Source organism: Babylonia areolata, chromosome 30, assembly GCF_041734735.1.
Source record: "Babylonia areolata isolate BAREFJ2019XMU chromosome 30, ASM4173473v1, whole genome shotgun sequence".
In the NCBI taxonomy this organism is placed as follows: domain Eukaryota; kingdom Metazoa; phylum Mollusca; class Gastropoda; order Neogastropoda; family Buccinidae; genus Babylonia; species Babylonia areolata.
Genome location: NC_134905.1, coordinates 23,713,179 through 23,728,855, shown reverse-complemented (window position 1 = coordinate 23,728,855; position 15,677 = coordinate 23,713,179). Strand labels below are relative to the sequence as shown.

At 43.3% G+C, this 15,677-nt stretch overlaps 1 protein-coding gene across 2 annotated transcripts in view; it reads left to right on the top strand.

The window, feature by feature from the left end:
• LOC143275284 (uncharacterized) overlaps positions 1–13,565 on the top strand; it is a 16,170-nt gene extending 2,605 nt beyond the window's left edge. The window contains exons 5-10 of one of the 2 annotated variants that reach the window (XM_076579268.1): positions 1,609–1,787; positions 6,227–6,277; positions 7,257–7,340; positions 8,826–9,060; positions 12,692–12,880; positions 12,911–13,565. In XM_076579268.1, the coding sequence (XP_076435383.1) occupies positions 1,609–1,787; positions 6,227–6,277; positions 7,257–7,340; positions 8,826–9,060; positions 12,692–12,880; positions 12,911–13,558 (1,386 nt within the window). In that variant the 3' untranslated portion in view covers positions 13,559–13,565. Of the gene's footprint in view, positions 1–1,608; positions 1,788–6,226; positions 6,278–7,256; positions 7,341–8,825; positions 9,061–12,691 lie in introns of both variants that reach the window. The other variant, XM_076579267.1, reaches the window with a different exon arrangement.
• Positions 13,566–15,677: the final 2,112 nt, after the last annotated feature.

Sequence of the window (15,677 nt, the reverse complement as noted above, 5' to 3'; positions counted from 1 at the left end):
GTCAACATATGTGCAGACCTGCTAGTGCCTGAACCCCCTTCGTGTGTATATGCAAGCAGTAGATCAAATACCCACGTTAAAGATCCTGTAATCCATGTCAGCGTTCGGTGGGTTATGGAAACAAGAACATACCCAGCATGCACACCCCCGAAAACGGAGTATGGCTGCCTACATGGAGGGGTAAAAACGGTCATACACGTAAAAGCCCACTCGTGTGCATACGAGTGAACGTGGGAGTTGCAGCCCACGAACGCAGAAGAAGAAGAAGAAAGGCCGCCGTTCTTTCTCTGTCTCTGGACCTTGTGATTGGAATGAACTTCCTCTTTCGCTTCGTCAAGTCTCTACACTCAACTCTTTCAAGTCTGGCCTTAAAACCCACCTCTTCCCAAAATAGCCTCTCTTGCCTGCCCTTCCTTGTCTTTTGTTTCTACAGTTTTAGAGTTATGCATGCGTGTGAATGACTGGTGCAAAAGCGCTTTGATTTGTCTCTGCACAAGATCCAGTGCTATATAAATAGCATTATTATTAAGGTGAGCCTGGGTTTTTTTGGGGGGTTGGGGTTTTTTGTTGTTGTTTTTTTTGTTTGTTTTTTTTTTGGTTGTTGTTGTCCACTTTAATCAACAGAATGCATGAATACAGTAAGGGCATTATACATTAAATTACACATACGTTACGGAACGTAAAGTGGTAATACATCAAAATAAAGAGGCTAGGTCTTTCACATTTCGCTTTTACAAAACACTGCACCAAAAACAAAAACAGCAAAGTGCATTTGGTAAGAGCACACATTTTTTGCGAGGAAAAAAACACCAACAACCGAACTATTCCTGGGTTTTTTGTTTGCTTGTTAGTTTGTTTTGATATCTGGGCTGCTGTTTGTATTGTATTGTATTGTATGTATTGTATTACTCTTTTTGTCACAACAGATTTCGCTGTGTGAAATTCAGGCTGCTCTCTCCAGGGAGAGCGTGTCGCTACACTGAGAGCACCACCCTTTTTTTAGTATTTTTCCCTGCCTGCAGTTTTTTATGTTTTCCAATCGAAGTGGATTTTTCTACAGAATTTTGTCAGGGACAACCCTTTTGTTGCCTGTGGGTTCTTTTACGTGCGCTAGGTGCATGCTGCACACGGGACCTCGGTTTATCATCTCATCCAAATGACTAGCGTCCAGATCACCGCTCAAGGTCTAGTGGAGGGGGAGAAAATACTGACGACTCTGCCAGGATTCGAACCAGTGCGCTCAGATCTCTCACTTCCTAGGCGGACGTGTTACCTCTAGGCCTTCACTTGGAAACAACCCTGTGCCTTCTCAATTTAGTTTGTCTCTTGTTTTTTTTCATAGTGGTTTAGTTGAGCCTGGTTTTTCCAGAGTTTATGGAGAGCCTGTTTTTGTTTTGTTTTTCGGGGGGGTTTTAGGAGTTTGGTTTTGGTGGGGGGTTTTTTTTGGCCTTTGTTTTGTTTTTTTAAATCAGAACTATCATGTTACAGGGTTTGGAAAAGAAAGATGTGAGAGAGGTAGAGATACCATGTGAGCATGTACGAGATAGCTAGCAACAGAGCACTACAGTGTAGTACCTGACGGTTTCGTTTTCCACTGTTTCACGCCAGAAAACACACGCAGGCGAACCCAGCGATTTTGAAGAGTTTGTGAGCATGGCAGCAGGGCTGGCACCACCCGTGCACGTCCCCTGGATCGCTGACAGCGCTGACGGCGGTGTGACGATGGATGTTTCAGCCAGGGTTGAGGACGCTGCTGCCGAGATTCCATCATCGCCAGCAAAAGATGGGTCAGTGTATGTGTGGTTTTTGTTGTTTTTGTTTGTGTGTGTGTGTGTGTGTGTGTGTGTGTGTGTGTGGTGATGTATTAAAAGTATCAAGTTCAGTTTAAGCTTGTGGACTGTTCCACGTACACTGCATATACCACATCTGTTTGAAAAGAAAAGGAAAAGTGAGCATGGCAGCAGGGTTGACACCACCTGTGCGGGTGTGTGCGGATGTGTGCTGATTATCTGGTTGTGGTTTTCCGCAACTTATCTTTATTCTTATCTTATCTGTTTGTTATAATCAATGTGCAATACAGTAGGCTATGCTTATAATTATATTCAAAATAATGTTTCTTAATTCTTTCTGTTTTTACATTACGAATACCAGTTATTACCTGCAGTGTGTGGATGTGTGTATGAAACGGTGTATGTGATATTTTTTACATTTGTGTCTTCATAATATTCGTAAAAGCTGTTGTTGACTTTTACTGTTATGGTCCCCATGTTGTTTACTTGTCTGTGTTGTGATAATGCACCTGACCAGATTTCTCCAGTTGGAGATAATAAAGTTATTCTTATTCTTAAAAAGGGAGGGTTAGGGGAGGGTGTGTGTGGAGGGGGGGCGTTCGTGTGGGGGAGGGGTTGGGGGGTTGGGGGTGCAGATGCCTGTCCTACACATAGACTCAAAGTGATTGTCAGGCCTCATGAGCTAGATAGATAGACTGTATCTTTTGAACGGCAGATAACCTCAGTCTGTCAAACCTGTTACCTTGAGTTACGTAGATTAAGCCCTGTTTGGAACTTTCAGTCTCAGGATGCAACAAAAACCCTTGTCTGTTCCTTGGTCCTATCCAGGCTTGACTACTGTAATTCTTTGCTCGCTGGATGTCCCAGCTGCTTGTTATCCAGACTTCAGAGAGTCCAAAACCACGGCTTGTCTTCCGCTCTCCCAAATCTGCTCAAATCACTCCTCTCCTTCATTTTATCCACTGGTTACCTATTGAGAAAAGAATAGAGTACAAACTCTCTCTACTGTGCTACAAATCAAATTTATGATTGGCATGTTTCCTTCTTACTTTTCTGAGCTTCTGCATTACTACTCTCCATCTCGCCGGCTCCGGTCATCAGGTGATGACCGTCTCTTAAGTTAAAAGATTTTATCCTACGGAACCAGATCATATGGGAAAGGCACTTAATCTTTTCAGGCTTCCTGGTGACTGGTGACTCAAACACAGGAGTGCATTGCTGGCCTAAAGGACTGGATGACTCTCAACAAGCTGCAATTAAATGATGATAAGACTGAATTGATGATAACCTGTCCAAAGAAGTTTCGTCAACATCCTTCCTTTCCTGACTCTGTTCTGATCAATAGCACACCTGTTTCACTTTCTCCCTCTGTTCGCAGTCTTGGTGTAATCCTAGACCAGTCTCTTTCCTTCCAACAGCACATTTCGAATATCTGTAAAGTTGCCTATTTGGAACTGCGTAGAATCAGCTCTATCCGCCACTATCTCTCAACTGATGCAACCAAGACACTTGTATGCTCTCTGGTTCTCTCAAGATTAGATTACTGCAACTCTCTTTTGGCCGGCCTTCCCAAATATCTGTTAGACAGACTCCAACGAATCCAGAATAATGCTGCCAGACTCATTTGCAGAGCTTCTAAATTTGACCATGTTTCTCCTCTCCTTCAGTCTCTCCACTGGTTGCCTGTTTCTGATCGAATAGACTATAAGCTATCCACTCTGACCTTTTCTGCAGTCAACGGATCTGGCCCCAAGTATCTTTCTGAACTCATCCATATCTATACCCCGTCTCGCCAGCTCTGTTCTTCCTCTGATACTCGACTTCTCAGGATACCTCACGTTAGAAGTAAGACCTATGGACACAGATCGTTTTCTTTTCAATCGCCAAAGATGTGGAACAAGCTCCCTGATAACCTCCGTCATTCTGATTCCCCCGCATCTTTTAAATCTCGTCTCAAAACTCACCTTTTCCCTCAGCAATAAGTTCAATTGTGGCAGGTCCACTTCCTTTGCGTTAGCTGTGCTTTGCTTGACTATGTGTGTATACATATGTATGTGTACATAACTACATGCATATATATGAATGTGTATTGTGTGTTTATGTAAGTTTGTGCCTGCCTATGTGTGCGTATGTGTTAGGGTAGCTGTTAGATACACATGTATGTTAAAATGTATGTATCCAGCGTGTGTGTGTGTGTGTGTGTGTGTGTGTGTAGTCACATTTTGGTGTGTGTATGTAACATAGATATGATGTATTATGTTAACAAAAGCGTTTTTGTAAAGCACCTAGAGCAGATTTCTGGATAGTGTGCTATATAAGTATCCATTATTATTATTATTATTATTATTCCTCCGCACGGAACTCTCTTCTGTTTCCTGTCCATCAGGCTGTTTCTTGCCCTTCTTTCAGAACCTCTTTGAAAACTCATTTATTTCCAGCCATTCAGATCAGTAAATAACTCCTTGTCTTCATTTTTACGTTTTAGTCAAGTTTTTTGGGGTTTTTTTACTTCTAGTTCTACTATTTGCGTGTGTGTGTGTGTGTGTGTGTGTGTGTTCTATAAAATGCATTTTGTTTTAATCTAAGCCTTATTAATTAATTTCATAGCTTTTATAATCTTTAGTGTGCTTTTGCATTCATATGAACACACTGGATGTTTTCCATTGTCAGATAGTGGTTGATATGGTTCTTAAGGCATGTTTATAGTCAACTATGATGTAAGGCGCTTTGAGCAGCATTGGTGCTGGACATCGCACCATAGAAAAACTATGTATTATTATTATTTTTTTTTTTTTTTATATACTGTTTTAAACGTACACGTTTCATATGCCTTGAACTACCAAGATGTGCTTGAGCGTGTGTGTATGTGTGTGTGTGTGTGTGTGTGTACACCTTGTGTGGTTTGCAGTTGGAGTGGGAGGATTTGTGTGTGCGGGTGTGTTCGTGTGTTTTTGGTATGCATACAATGATACATTGTTGTATTTTTCATTGTGAACGCCCAGGCCTTTTGTTTCATTAGATTGGGCTTATCAAATGTCCTTTTATATATATAGATAGATAGATAGATAGGTGGGTACACTACAATACAATACAATACAATACATTTCATTCATTTTGCCCATCGCTCCTGGTGGAGCATAGGCCATCGACGACCCCTCGCCATCGCACTCTGTTCTGGGCTGTTCTGGCCATTCCAGTCCAGTTGGTCCCTTGCTGCTTCAGCTCTGCCTCGGTATCTCACCTCCAGCTGTTGCGAGGCCGGCCTCTCTTCCTCTTTTCCCTGCGGGTTCCAGGTCAGGGCTTGGCGTGTGATGCTGGACGCTGGCTTCCTGAGGGTGTGTCCGATCCAGGCCCCACTTCCTCCGCAGTATCTGCTTGGCCACTGGTTCCTGTCCCGCTCGCTCCCACAGATACAATACAATACAATACATCTTTATTCAACCGTTTGGAAATTGAATCTTGCATCCACAGGCTCGTCACTCACCCTTCACAATATCTCAGCCAACAGCCAAGTCCAACACACTCGCAACATGACTAATGTTGGACAGAAGATAAAGCAAAGAAAAAGGTTGGAAGATACGTATGCAAAATGATGATGCTGTCTTGGGGTCCAGGGTTTTTGTCCGTGTAGAGAATACACAGAAGTAAAGACCACAATCAGTAAAATGTAGAGTTAAAAACAACAGCAGTCTATTCAAGTTTAATAGAGAGAGAGTGATCATTTTGTGTCAACCCACTTGGTGATAGAGAGATTCAGCTTTAACCACAACTGTTTCAGCTGTAGACGGGTGCAGTAGCCGAGTGGTTAAAGCGTTGGACTTTCAGTCTGAGGGTCCCGGGTTCGAATCTTGGTAACGGCCCCTGGTGGGTAAAGGATGGAGATTTTTCTAATCTTCCAGGTCAACATATGTACAGACCTGCTTGTGCCTGAACCCCCTTCATGTGTATAGTCAAGCAGAAGATCAAATACGCACGCTAAAGATCCTGTAATCCATGCCATCATTCGGTGGGTTATGGAAACAAGAACATACCCACAATGCGCACACATCCCGAAAAAGGAGAATGGCTGCCAACATGGCAGGGTAAAAATGGTCATACACGTAAAAGCCCACTTGTTTAAATATGATTGAATGTGAGAGTTGCAGCCTATGAACGAAGAAGAAGTAGTTTCAGCTTTAAGTTAACTCACTCAGTACGGCCAGTCCTCTCTTCTCCTCTACACAGACCCCTCAGATGTCCAGTGGGTGTCTGAATGACCCAACCTTTAGCTTCCGTCGTCAGAATTGTGGTATTCTTTGTCAACATTCACCTCTTCAGTATAAGAGCGTTCCGCTTGCAATATTTTGATGATGGTAATTGGGGTGAAACGCTGTTAACGTCGTCTCTTTCGCTGTTCGTATGGAGAGAGTTAAAGTTTGTGACTGTTGTTGCGACAGGCAGCTGATGGAAGCGGACCAGGAGAAAGAAGTGACGGAGAGACTGATGGGGTCAGGATGTAGTGTCTTTTGTGCTGTTGTCAGTCCTCTTGTTGTGTCGCTCTGTGTGTGTGTGTGTGTGTGATTATGGTGTGTTTGTGTGTGTGTGTGTGTGTGTGTGTGATTATGGTGTTTGTGTGTGTGTGTGTGTGTGATTATGTGTGGTTTGTTGTGTGTGTGTGTGTGATCATGTTTGGTTTGTGTGTGTGTGTGTGTGTGTGTGTGTGTGTGATTATGTGTGTTTGTGTGTGTGATAATGTGTTCATTTCTCTTGCTATGTCACTGTGTGTGTGTGTGTGTGTGATTGTGTGTGTGAGTGTGATTGTTTGTGCCTGTGTTACTGTGTATATGTATGTTTATATTTGTGTGTGATCGTGTGTGTGTGTGTGTATGTGTCACCTTGTATATGTATGTTTGTGTTTGTGTGTGTGATTCTGTGTGTTTGTGTGTGTGTGTGTGATAATGTGTGTCTGAGTGTGTGTGTGTGTGTGTGTGTGGATAGATCTGTACATCTACATGGATATGTATGTGCATGTATAGACAGAATTGTGTGTATGTGTGTGCGTGTGCATTTTGCCCCCTGCCCCCACCCTCCACCCCACCGAAAAAGGGAGGTGAAATTAAGGAAGTCAATAAAACACACACACACACACACACACACACACACACACACACACACACACACACTCACTCAACTGTGCACTCACACACACACACACACACACACACACACACACACACACACTCACTCACTCACTCGCTCACATGCATGCAAACACGCACACGCGCGCGCGCACACACACACACACACACACACACACACACACACACACACACACACACACACTCACAAACACACACACAAACACACACACTCACAATACACACACAGAGTCTCTCTGTCCCTTATGTGTATGGACATGAAATGCGGAATCATGAATAATCATCATGTGAACTTACCTCCTGTACTGATCTGGTTCTTTCCCCTCAGGTTGTTGAAGCCCTATAAAGCAGTCTACCAGCAGCCCAAATCCAAACTTTCTTCAGAAGAATTGCAACGGCGGAAAACTCTCAAGTGAGTGGAAAAAACTGTCCGTGTGTGTTTAAAAAAGAAAAAAGAAAAAGAAAAAAAAGTTAAAGTTCCATAGTCTTTCACAGTCATCTTCTTTCTTCTACTGATTGAATTACACAGGAAACGAATGATGAGCGCCCAGTGGCAGCCGTCAGTCGGCTCTACCCAGACGGGCGCAATAGCCAAGTGGTTAAAGCGTTGGACTTTCAATCTGAGGGTCCTGGGTTCGAATCACGGTGACGGCGCCTGGTGGGTAAAGGGTGGAGATTTTTCCGATCTCCCAGGTCAACACATGTGCAGACCTGCTAGTGCCTGAACCCCCTTCGTGTGTATATGCAAGCAGATCAAATACGCACGTTAAAGATCCTGTAATCCATGTCAGCGTTCGGTGGGTTATGGAAACAAGAACATACCCAGCATGCACACCCCCGAAAGCGGAGTATGGCTGCCTGCATGGCGGGGTAAAAACGGTCATACACGTAAAAGCCCACTCGTGTGCATACGAGTGAACGTGGGGGTTGCAGCCCACGAACGAAGAAGAAGAAGAAGAAGAAGGCTCTACTCAGGTAGGCAGCCTGTTGTGTAAATGACCCCGTGTTTGTAAAGCGCTTAGAGCTTGGTCTCTGACGGAGGATAGGCGCTATATAAGTATTCATATCAGTCAATCAATGCTACCCAGTCTCTGATCGTGGGGACACTACTGATGACGTAGCGACAAGTTGTGTTTAACTCACTCCAGACGAATAGTTCTCTCCCTTGCTTTTCCCTACAGACGACCAATTTGTTAGAGTTAGGGAAAAAAAATCACAACAAATACAAAACATACAGTAACTGAATGAAACTCACAGTACTTGGCCCACTGACCCCGATGAGGTACACTCTGTACCCCACTCTGATAAAACAGTGCAGCTGCACCGATGGGGTACACTCTGTACCCCACTCTGATAAAGGCAAATACAAACAAGAGAGGCAAGGCCTTCAAGACTCACTTGTGATAAATTAAGTCCCCTAGCATTAATTACAGAGTAATTTCCCTTTTTTTACTATTGCACCAAAACGTTTGCAAAATAAATAAAAATTCCATGCTTAGCAAAAGAAGTTCCTGTTTGAACAAAAAATGATAATAATGACTCCTCTTGTTGTTGTGTCAGAATAAGAGGTCAAAGTGCCAAGTTTAGAGAATACAAAAAATATAAATATAACAGTAAATGCAGTTTGCATATAATTAGGCTTATTTTTTTATTTTTTTGTGCCCATCCCAGAGGTGCAATATTGTTTTAAACAAGATGACTGGAAAGAACTGAATTTTTCCTATTTTTATGCCAAATTTGGTGTCAACTGACAAAGTATTTGCAGAGAAAATGTCAATGTTAAAGTTTACCACGGACACAGAGACACACAGACACATGGACACACACAGACAACCGAACACCGGGTTAAAACATAGACTCACTTTGTAAAAAATGTTTCCTTTCATGTCCATGGCAGCGCGTGTCTCAGCGTGGACGTGGGGGCGCTGAGGTTCGCCGCCAGCGCCGGACAGCTGGAGCTTCTGCTGGTGCATCATGACCCTGACGAGCCCAACCCCAACCCCCACCCCGCCCTCACCGCCGCCGTCAGAACGGCCAGAGAGAAAAGCTGCCCTGTCCTGCACATGGCAACTTTGAGGAGCGTTCTGGTGGACTTGTTTCGACAGAACCATCTGCGAGCCGTCGGGTTCAAGGTGAGTGGTAGTGAGTTGCCTCTTTTTTCCAGGGTTGCTTCCCACTGTTTCAGTTTCAGTTTCACAAGTGGGTTGCCTCTTTTTTTTTTTCCAGGGTTGCTTCCCACTGTTTCAGTTTCACAAGTGGTTGCCTCTTTTTTCCAGGGTTCCTACCATTTCAGTTTCAGTTCACAAGTGGTTAACTCTTTTTCCAGTGTTCCCACTGTTTCAGTTTCAGTTTCACAAGCGGTTACCTTTTTTTCCCCCAGGGTTCCCCCCGTTTCAGTTTCACAAGTGGTTACCTCTTTTTCCAGTGTTCCCACTGTTTCAGTTTCAGTTTCACAAGCGGTTACCTTTTTTTCCCCCAGGGTTCCCCCCCCCACCCCCATTTCAGTTTCAGTTTCACAAGTGGTTACCTCTTTTTTCCAGGGTTCCCCCCGTTTCAGTTTCAGTTTCACAAGTGGTTACCTCTTTTTCCAGGGTTCCCACTGTGTCAGTTTGTTTCACAAGTGGTTACCTTTTTTTTCTTCCAGGGTTCCCACTGTTTCAGTTTCTGTTTCTTCACTGCGCTAGGACAAATCCATACATGCTACACCATTATCTGTTAGGCTGATGTCTGAGTGACAGCAGCATAACCCAACGCGCTTAGTCAGGCCTTGAGTGCACGTATATATTTGTGTACCGATCAGAATGGATTTCTTCAAGAGAAATTTTCCAGAGGACAACTTTTTTTTTTTTTTTTTTTTTTGCCATGGGTTTTTTGTCAGTTCGCCAAGTGCGTGCTGCACACAAGACCTCGGGTTCGTGGTCGCCTCCGAACGACTAGATGCTCCAGTTTGATTTTCCAGTCAAAACCTTGGGTGAAAGGGTGAGTTTGGGAATGGAACCCAGGCCCTCATGGACCCTGTATTGGCAGATGTGTGTCGTATCCATTCTGCCATCTTCCTCTCCATTCCCACAGAGGACTGGAATTCTGGAAAAAAAAAAAATCTTGGAAAAATGAGAGAGCCATTTCCAGGGTGCTGGGAAAGTCTAGGGAAAAATGAGAGAACCATTTTGAGGGTTGGAAAAGTTCTAGGAAAAAATGAGAGAACCATTTTGAGGGCTGGGAAAGTTCTAGGAAAAAATGAGAGAACCATTTTGAGGGCTGGGAAAGTTCTAGGAAAAAATGAGAGAACCATTTTGAGGGCTGTGAAAGTCTAGGGAAAATGAGAGAACCATTTTGAGGGCTGGGAAAGTCTAGGGAAAATGAAAGAACCATTTTGAGGGCTGGAAAAGTTCTAGGAAAAAATGAGAGAACCATTTTGAGGGCTGTGAAAGTCTAGGGAAGATGAGAGAACCATTTTGAGGGCTGTGAAAGTCTAGGAAAAATGAGAGAACCATTTTGAGGGCTGTGAAAGTCTAGGGAAAATGAGAGAACCATTTTGAGGGCTGGAAAAGTTCTAGGAAAAAATGAGAGAACCATTTGAGGGCTGGAAAAGTTCTAGGAAAAAATGAGAGAACCATTTGAGGGCTGGGAAAGTCTAGGGAAAATGAGAGAACCATTTTGAGGGCTGGAAAAGTTCGAGGAAAAAATGAGAGAACCATTTTGAGGGCTGTGAAAGTTCTAGGAAAAAATGAGAGAACCATTTTGGGGGGGCAGGAAAAGTCTTAAGAATTATGAAATGTTTTGCTTTGCAAGATCTTGCAAAAAAGTCTTGGAATTTTCATGATCATGATAACCTTTCTCCATACCTACAGTATTGAAGATCTTAACTTGTGAAAAAAAAAAGAAAAGAAAAAAAAAGAAGGAAGAAAAGAAGAAGAAACAGAGGCAGTCAGAGTGATGGAAATGAAAATGAATGTGCAGGTCTCTGAGATTTTTTTTTTTTTTTTTTTCCAACAGCGAATACCTTATACTTCACCTCCTCCTCCTCCCCCCACTCTTTCTCTCACAACCTCACGCTCTGTGTGGGTGGTTCTGTTGTGTATGCGTTTGTGCATGTTTGTGTGTTTGTATGTGACTTTCGCTTCTTGGAAAATGTAACAAGAGTTTTGGGAAAAGTGTTGGCAGGGGAAAATTTTGTGGAAATTTTGTTTGCTCAGACTATTGGGAACTCCTGTTTGTCATGTTGATAGTGAAAGGATATGGATAGCTATAAGTAACGAATACTTGCATGACTGAAGAGATGGTGTCATAGTATTTGCACTGAGGATGATTAACTCATTCTACACCAGGTATGATTTAACTCACGCCATGGTTACTTCCCCTGTGGACCCGGTACGAGTATTCTCATACCAACACACTAATCTTATTTCGTTTATTCTTGCTTGGTACAGTTGGCATTCTAAAGTGAGCCATTTACAGATTTTGAAAACGAAGCTTTGTTCGACCAGTTAACTCTCTCCGGACAAAGGAATGCTCACGCATTCCTACACAAAACGTATTCGGATTCGGACAAAGGAATGGAATAGCATTCTCCGAAAGTAAAATTCCATCATGCGCTGTACACGTGATTTTGTGATTAGCCAAGCAGAGTGCGCTATTCTGGGTCACTCCACAATCGAACATTATGATTGGTCAGCCTGGGATGTGTGGCCCATCTCGCACACACGCTGACAAAGTCACTGACTGGTCGTCTGCTCGCGTGCCAGCCTGTTAGCAAAGCGGGCTCTTCTCAGAATGTTGTGAGGCGAACAAGGCAGTGACGGCAACGTTTTAGGGTTGCCGAAGTACTTGAAATGCTACAAACTGAAGGGTCGGACATTGAAGAGGTGGATGATGACGAAGAAGAAAGCGAATTTAATGCAGAAAGCGAGCATGGGTATGGTGATTCGGGGTGAAAAATTGGCAGTATTTTCTACATATGGCAAAATTGTAAAAATAAGATGAGAAATTTTATTTTTTTAATTTTGATTTTTTTTTTTAATGTAATAGCTCAACACGTAATAAACCAGTTCTGAAAGTTTCATTTTCTTACACAGTTTTTTTTTTGTAATTTTTTTCCAAACCCTTACAAATGGGCCATCTGTGGGGAAAAGCAAGGGAGAAAACTTGTCGTCCCGAGTGAGTTAAATCAACAGTTCTCCATTGATTTTCACCCTTTTTCTCTGAACCACCCTGTTTTTTTTCTGCAGTGGTCTCATGTAGTGCTGGGTCCAGGAGAGCTGTAGCAGGCATGTAGCTGTGGGGTAGAATGAGTTAAATGGGTAAGGTGATTGGGCGTAGCTGTCTCAGGGTTGTTCGATTTTTTTTTTTTTTTTTTTTTTTTTTAAACAGTTTCACTGTTGGCATGGTTTGCTCTGCTGTGTGTACTCAGATAATTGCCAGGGGCTAATGGAATGGAAAAGAATCAGGCTTGTAAACTTTGTCCAACGGCGGTACCTCCCAGACTATCCAAGATAATAAGACCAGGAAATTAAACAACATACATCACCATGCTGTATTCCTATTCCATTCAACTTCGAGAAAAAACAATTTTGAGTTCTGAGCTCTCTCTCTCTCTCTCTCTTTGTCTTTCTCCCCCCCCCCCCAGTCCCCCTCTCTCTGTCTCCTTTCTCTCTTTTTTTCTTCTTTTATACAAAATGTGTGAGTGGTTGTTTTTTGTGTGTGTTTTTTTTTTCCATTTATTTATTCATTTATTTATTTATATTAACTATTTTAATTTTGCAGAAAACTCCAGTCGGGGCCATCACACCACCTGAAGAATTCCAGCAGTTCGTCGCCATGGCATGTCGGTATGACCCTTCTCATCTCAAGACCCTTGACAGCAGCAAACGGACAGAAACTGGACCAGGGGAGGTAAACGCCACAGAAACCGGATCAGGGGAGGCAAACACCACAGAAACCAGATCAGGGAAGGTCAAGACCACAGAAACTGGGTCAGGGAAGGTCAAGACCACAGAAACTGGGTCAGGGAAAGTCAGCACCGCAGAAACTGGGTCAGGGAAGGTCAACACCACAGAAACCAGCTCCCAGGAGAAGAAGAAGAAGAAGAAACAGCAGAAGCCAGTGTCTCCGACCTACGACGTGTCAAGTTTATACGTGTACAAAACCGACGCAGAGAAGGACAAAAACGCCACTAGAACAAGCAGCAGCATCGCGAGCGAGGCGTTCATTTCTTTGTCATCAGAGCCGACGGTGCAGTATCTGGGAGTGAAACCTCTCACAGAATCCACCCCTGCTCCCGACATTGCTTTCCTTGACGTCAAAGGCAGCGGCATACCTGGAAGACGTCTGGTCAACGAGAGACCCGTCGTCAAAGCTGGCGTCGAAAACTCTGAGGTGAAGAACGGTGCCGATTTTTCAGGGGTGATGGGTTTGGATTGTGTGGACTCTTCGGCGATCATTTCACGACCTTCGTTTGACCCCGAGGAGCTGGGGAGGAAGAAGGTCAAGGTCAAGGCTGGGCTGAAGCGAGCGCTGGATCAGAGCGCGGAGCGCGGGGAGTTTGTGTCGTTCAAGGTCAGCCCGACCTGCGTTCAGGTCAGCATGCCCAACCCCAACAAGAAGAGGAATAAAAAGTTTAAGAAAAAGTGATAACAAAGGTGTGTTTATCTTTTGTTGGTTTCTCTGTCTACACAGTGACAGTTGGAAGATAACAGGTTAACAAAAAATTAACATCAGCATCGCAGTGTTGTCACAAGAACCTCACCTGCAGTCATTCCACTCATGAAAGAAAATATACACAACACCTGCGATTTGATTCACACACACACACACACACAAGTAGAATGTAACCTGTGAAAAAGCAAAGTATGATTCACCTACCTTTAATTCAGTGGAAGGTGACTTTGAAAATGTGTTTTATTCCACTTTTCTGATGATTGTGTCATGTTTGGCATTTTTTTTTTTTTTTTTTTCCTTTTTCTGTTTTTTAATGAACAATAGAGAGGTAAAGCATTTTGTTTTTCTGTGGTTTTCAGTAAGGAAAAGTGACACAAAAGAAGAAAAATGTGATGTGATTGAAACCTATTGCATTGCGGTTCTCATTTACGTAGCTCATTTTCGTAGTGGACCATTCATGTAGAAGTCAACAGGAGGAGTTTGTATTATACTCCATGTTTGGTGATACATATACTTACCATGTCAAACTGATGCAAACTAGGCCTATCGGTTTGCTCTGCTTGGCCAAATTTCACGCGGCTAACAGTGAAAAGACGAGCAGTCTTGGCCCGGTCCGCTCTCAGCCAATCAAACGCCTCTAACAGCTATAAGCGCTGAATCATTCCATGGCCATCAAAGAAAATGCCCCATGAGAACCACGGCGGAGACGCGGGGACAGACGGGCGGGCATTCGAGTTTGACATGGTAAGTATATGTAACACCAAACATGGAGTATAATACAAACTCCTCCTTTTGGTGTCATATACTGTACCATGTCAAACTGATGCAGAATTTAAAGCAAGTGGAGGAGGGCAATGCCTACTGGTTCGTGTGTGGAGCCCTTGTAATCAATTTACCTTTCCTTTCAGATGGTAGTTGATGTGATGGTTTTCCAAGTTTCTAGATTTAGTGATTAAAAGAACTATGTGGAAGGTGGGGGTAGGGAATGTTTGAGAGGTATGTGTATGTGTGTGCTGGCCAAAAAAATCAGCAGCGAAAAAACCCTGAGTTTTTTTTGTACAATGTTTCTGCTTAAGTATACATGTACAGAAAGGTATTTTGAAAGCCTTTGACTCTGTGTATGTATGGAAAGACTGATGCATTTATAATGCTTAAATCTCTGCCTTCAGTATAACTCAGTGCATCAAATCTTGAATAGAATTTAAACTTTCATTAGACAGGTGCAGTAACCAAGTGGTTAAAAGTGACTTTCAGTCTGAGGGTCCTGGGTTCGAATCTCGGTAATGGCGCCTGGTGAGAAAAGGGTGGAGATTTTTCCAATCTCCCAGGTCAACATATGTGCAGACCTGCATGTGCCTGAATCCCCTTCATGTATATACGCAAGCAGAAGATCAAATACCCACGTTAAAGATCCAGCAATCCATGTTGGCATTCGGTGGGTTATGGAAACAAGAGCATACCCAAGCAGCATGCACACCCCCAAAAACGGAGTAGAGCTGCCTACATGGTAGGATAAAAACGGTCATACATGTAAAAGCCCACTCGTGTAAATATACGAGTGAAGGTGGGAGTTGAGTTGCAGCCCACAAACGAAGAAGAGGATCCTTTCATTGTGCACGATAAAGAAATATGTTGTTAACTTTTGGAAGAATAGAACCTTCCCTGCAAGCAGAAAAACACACACACAAAAAAACAACACACCATCATAAAAGAATCTGTATGAACCCTTATTTCCACATGTGTGCAAAATAAGTGGTAGCCTGAACCCCTTCCATGTTTATGGACTTGGAAGAAGATATATATATATATATTAAAATATCCAGTCAACCGTGTCAGCATTCAGTGGGATATGAAACAAGAAGTTGAACATACCCAGCATGCACCCTCCCCCCCCCCACCCCCCAAACCCTGCCCCCCCACACACACAGGGCATGCCAGTAAGCCATGTCAGCGTTTGATGGGTTATGGAACAAGAACATACCCTGCACATATGTCCCTGAAAGCAGAGAATGGCTGCCTGCATGGTGGGGCAAAGAAAAAAAAAAGGTCATGCATGCAGAAGCCTGCTCATACATGTAGCGATGGCCTACAG